We start from the raw sequence: 5,000 nt of genomic DNA, 5'->3' as shown, positions 1-5,000 counted from the left end.
CCATGTTCTGTTGTGCCAGCTAGATAGGCGCAAAGTTAAACTCTCGTCTCTCCAATTCACCATTCAAGTTTGCAAACTCCCTTCGTGCTAAGACGGGATCAGAGGCCAACAGCTAAGTAATGAAAAAGGTTTAACATAATGCTCATTAGCCGGCTAAACATTCCCATACATGTGCAAACATTTCTAGGAGGGGTCACCAATCTTTTTAAAACTGACAGCTACTTTTGGGGTACTGATTAATGTGAAGGACAGTTTGATACACAGTTTTGAATCAACAAGTTTGCTCAAATTACCTTAAATAATGTTATGTGTGATATTTATTTTAATAAATATCTCTCAGTGTTTACATTTTCAAATGATCAATATTAAAACAATCCCTAGATCATCAAAAATGTCCCAGCATTGGTGACCCCTGCACTACAGTATGTATTGTATTGAATCAAATCTCTGAATTCATTTTAAAGGGTCTTTCACTTCACTGAATACACCAGGATGCCTGAAAGTGTAGGCAAGATACAGCAAAAGAAAAATACATATACACACAATTTGTTTTGTGAGTAAAAGCAGTTTGCATCATTCTCATACCTTGTCCATGGATATGTGAGATATCCAGTCCCTCTTTCAATCTCAAAATAACAGCACCATACTGAAAGTCGAAGGCATCACTGAGGAATAAAAAACAATCAATCGGCAATCAAATCACCAATCTCAAATCAATTACGAGAACTGAAGAAGTCTTAATCAAATTTTTAAAATTAAGAAAACTAATTTGAATGATACATTAAAATAACACTCAATTGAGCACATTTTGGCCTAATTGAGTGGGGAATTATTATTTATGATGATTAAAATGGCTAAAACTTACTGGATCATACTGATGTATGTCTCCACATTCATCATATCACCGTCTCTCCAATCATTTTTGAAGCCAAGCACAAGGGTGTTGGGCTTAAGACGGCCCAACCCTGCAGCCTTAAGGGGGAAGAAACCAAAGTAGTATCCTGTAAGGTGGGTAATATCTGCCATTTCAGTGCAAAAGGTCCATCCCTGGAGCACTCAAGTCAATTAATATATTATGTAGGGACAGGTGTCAAACTTGCAGTCCGCACAAATCATGTGCATTTAGTTCATGTTTCATGGTAACATTTTTACCCAAAAAATGGCAAATTGTCTTCATTTTTAATCACATTGAGATATCGCAAACATTTTTTGTTATGCCTTTTTAAATATATCCCAAAATAGTTAAACCTCTCCTTGGCTCAATCTATTCGTAATTATATGATAATTATACATTTGCATGATATGGTTTCACACTCAACCCTTAAAAGAAACCAGCTAGCGACAAAAATTTGTTTGTCACCCCTTGATGTAAGGCTAATGCATGCGGTCAAAAGAAGTTAGTGTCCTTGATGTGTGACAGTTGAGACAAACAATTTTCCATCTGACAAATGTGCTGTAACTATTCAAGTGTTCTATAGCATCATTATTAAAACCCGTATCCCACTGAGAGGACAAAGGTAGTAAATGTTGCCCTCTTGTTGGGGTTCATCCAAGGTCGCAACGTTCATAAAACATTAAAGCTGCATTGTGGAATTTGTCACTTTTTTACATGTGCATGCCACCTCTGGCCTAAAGCGTAACTGCAGCTTCTGTGTCCAGCTTGTGCAAGGTCCCTTGCATTGGTGGAGCATGCATGATGTCGAAAAATTAGGGTTAGGTTTAAAAAACAAAACGATTTTCCTTTTTGAGCATGATAGATTCATAAAAGCATGAATCAATTATTTTCTCTTTTTCACATAAATTCATAAGGAAATATAAGGCCAAATGTTTTTGTATCTTACCGTTTTCTTGAAATTTACTGTTCACATGAATTTAAAAGTATTTTCTTACATTTATGAAAGACCTGCTGATTTGTTACACATTAAGACAATTCAGAATATTTTTAATTTATATTTATAATTATTGAATTAGAATGAATTGAATATATGAAGGCGGTGGTTGACTGGTTACCACGTCCGCCTCCCAGTGCAGAGGACGTGAGATCGAGTCCGGGCTTCGGCCTTCCTGGGTGGAGTTTGCATGTTCTCCCCGTGCTTGCGTGGGTTTTCTCCGGGTACTCCGGTTTCCTCCCACATTCCAAAGACATGCATGGCAGGTAAATTTAAAACTCCAAATTGTCCATAGGTGTGATTGTGAGTGTGGATGGTTGTTTGTCTCTGTGTGCCCTGCAATTGGCTGGCAACCAGTTCAGGGTGTACCCGAACTACTGCCTGAAGCCAGCTGGGATAGGCTCCGGCGCCCTCCGCGACCCTTGTGAGGACAAGCGGTTAAGAAAATGGATGGATGAATATATGAATGAAATTTCATTTCATCCTTGCTGGTGTCAAAGTTTGTGTAACATTCAAGTGATTATAACACGTATTACTTTCATTAATAAATTAAATCATTTAACCAGTTACTGCCTCAGCTAAATTCTATTTTGAATTTAAGGTTTGTGGAGTTTTTATCATGTCCTTGATATTTAAGACGAATTGATGACTGATTAATCAATATCGGATAGAATTGAAGTAAATCTAATTAAATTGAAAAAAAAAAAAATCTAAATCGAATCGAACTGAACTCTTGTGAATCGAAATCAAATAAGACTCCACAATCAGTAACGTCTGCAATTGGAGCCAATGGGGCCTGGCCCAACCAGAAGGCGCTGTTAAGCACTATATGCAGGCTCAGAATTGGTCTTCTTTATAGCTAATAATTTATAACATTTAATTTTATCAAGAATTATAATATTCAAATAAATACCAATTATGTTTGTAAGGTAATCTCATTAGACCATTGATCTTGGCTTTGTATTATACATACATGTTTATAACTTTCTAAACAGGACTGATATAGGGCTGGCCCATGAGTGCTTGTTTAAGTCATAAGCCACACACATAGTGCGCATGTCCAAAGCTGCTCTCAATAGACAGCCATGGGGCCACGTTAACTGGGCCCATCATCCAATTAAAATACAGGACTAATGTCACGTGACCTCAAGATGCAATCAACATGCTTAGTTTTGGCAGATGCCAGTATACAACAGTAAGATGGATTGGTTTTCATCGGGAACAAAAAGACTATACGCAATAGCAAACCAACTATATGAATGAAGAAGATTCATTGATGACGTCATTGCTCAAGAGAGAGAGGTAGCGCTGAAGTAACGGAGGGGAAAAAAGACTGCAGCGGTTATGAAGGAATCGAAGCTTGTGGCTCAAGTGGAGGACAGATTTGGCAAGAGTGACCACCTTAAAGCAGCACAGCTTGTGGACAGCACACTTTTCAGTAATTTCAGCAAAACATTTCCATGTGCTGAATTTGAAGCAGCATATAAAATCTGGCCAATTGGAAATAAAGTGAAGCTAGAAACTGAGCTGAATGAACAGTACTGGTGAGTAGCATTTTTATTTTGAACCATTCGAACGTTTAAATTCATACCCTTAATTTGTAAGGCTATGAAAAATGTTACTTCATTTATATAGCGCTTTTGGACTGGAATGTGATCTTGAATTGAATTAGAATTTATTGTGTAGGTTTTGCTGCTTGAGGATGTTAAGTGCCCACTGTTGTGCCCCACTCAACTTTTCATGCTCGAGATGCCCCTGTCCACAATGCATCTTTAACCAACAGTTTTAATGGGTTTTCTTGTGGCAAGGAAGTTTTGAACATGTTCAAAAATTTCTTGGTTTGGTTATCGTTGTTGCAAGGAGGGTACGAGTTCAAGACAGTATGATACAATGTTTGTTGATGTTATTTTACAATATGAATAAAATTGTCAGAAGGCTACCTAATGCCAAGATCAAACTACATTACTTTTTTGTCTTTCACGACAGTCGCGCTGTCAGATTACCCGATAGCTTTGCTCTGTGACATGGACCGGACGTGTAGTCACACTACAAATGTGAAACAGACAAGACACCACCCGATAATCGCGAGCTGTAATTCCAAGAGCACCGTGTTGGCACTGGTTGTTGGGGAGGCAGAACAAAAAGGGAGGCAGGAAGGGAGTATTTGTGTGAATGGATCACACGGCTGTACCACATTGCATGAAAACATAAAATCATGGCTTGCGCTCCTCTTAGTAGTGTTTAAAATATTATTTAGTAGCCAATTAGAACTGTATTTAAATTTATTTACAAGTGTCGGGGTAATATAGCCGATTTTGTGAATTAATTTAGGGATGAAATATTGTTTTATTATTTTATCAAACACTGAAATATATTGTGATTGAAAAATGTCTATACTTCTGAAATATTTATTCGTATTTGATTTTGTTTTAGTACGGTGCATTTGATACGAGCATTCACTCAGAACCGTCCTTCAAGGGGGAAAAAACAACCACCGCGCCCTGCAATCATTTATCCTTAACTAATTCAAATCCAAAAACGTGTAAACATTTTTAATACTTTGACATTCACTCGCAAAAACATTTTTAAACGTTTTTTTTTTTTAATACAAGAGCATACAGAATGCTGTGATGCAGCTTCTGACATGAAGCGGTGGCTTGGTAGTTATTACACCCCCCCCCCCCCCACACACACACAAAAAAAAAAAAGGCCAGCAGGTGGCAGCAGAGTTTAAGAGATCAGTCAGGGCAATAATGCAACAAACTCTTTATGTCAGTGTTTTCACCAGGAATGTGAATATTGATGAAATTTAAATTAGTTAGTTGCTGCAAAACGGAAACAGATATCCAGAAGCTGCAGTACCTTCACAACAGTGCTGCTAGGATCCTGATGAGAGTCTGGAAACACGAACATATCACCCCCATCCTACGCTCACTACACTGGCTTCCCATCTCAGCTCCTCAAATACCTACCGTCTCCTCCCACCCAGGACCAAGACCCGCACAATGGGGGACCGGGCCTTCTGCTCTGCTGCTCCACGCCTGTGGAATGCCTTTTCGGACAACCTCAGGACTCCCCAGACTACTAATAGTTTTAAAAATGGACTTAAAA

The 5,000-nt window shown here is 38.3% G+C and overlaps 1 protein-coding gene across 2 annotated transcripts in view; it reads right to left on the bottom strand.

Annotated features, from left to right (window-relative positions):
- Positions 1-5,000, bottom strand: part of slc12a2 (solute carrier family 12 member 2) — a 118,215-nt gene that overhangs the window by 40,056 nt on the left and 73,159 nt on the right. For both annotated transcript variants that reach the window (XM_077585619.1, XM_077585618.1), the window contains exons 18-19: positions 866-972; positions 586-665 (exon numbers count right to left, since the gene is read on the bottom strand). In XM_077585619.1, coding sequence (XP_077441745.1) covers positions 586-665; positions 866-972 — 187 coding nt within the window. The remainder of the gene's footprint in view (positions 1-585; positions 666-865; positions 973-5,000) is intronic.

Source organism: Vanacampus margaritifer, chromosome 14 (genome assembly GCF_051991255.1).
Source record: "Vanacampus margaritifer isolate UIUO_Vmar chromosome 14, RoL_Vmar_1.0, whole genome shotgun sequence".
Classification (NCBI taxonomy): domain Eukaryota; kingdom Metazoa; phylum Chordata; class Actinopteri; order Syngnathiformes; family Syngnathidae; genus Vanacampus; species Vanacampus margaritifer.
This window is presented reverse-complemented; position numbering and strand designations above follow the sequence as displayed.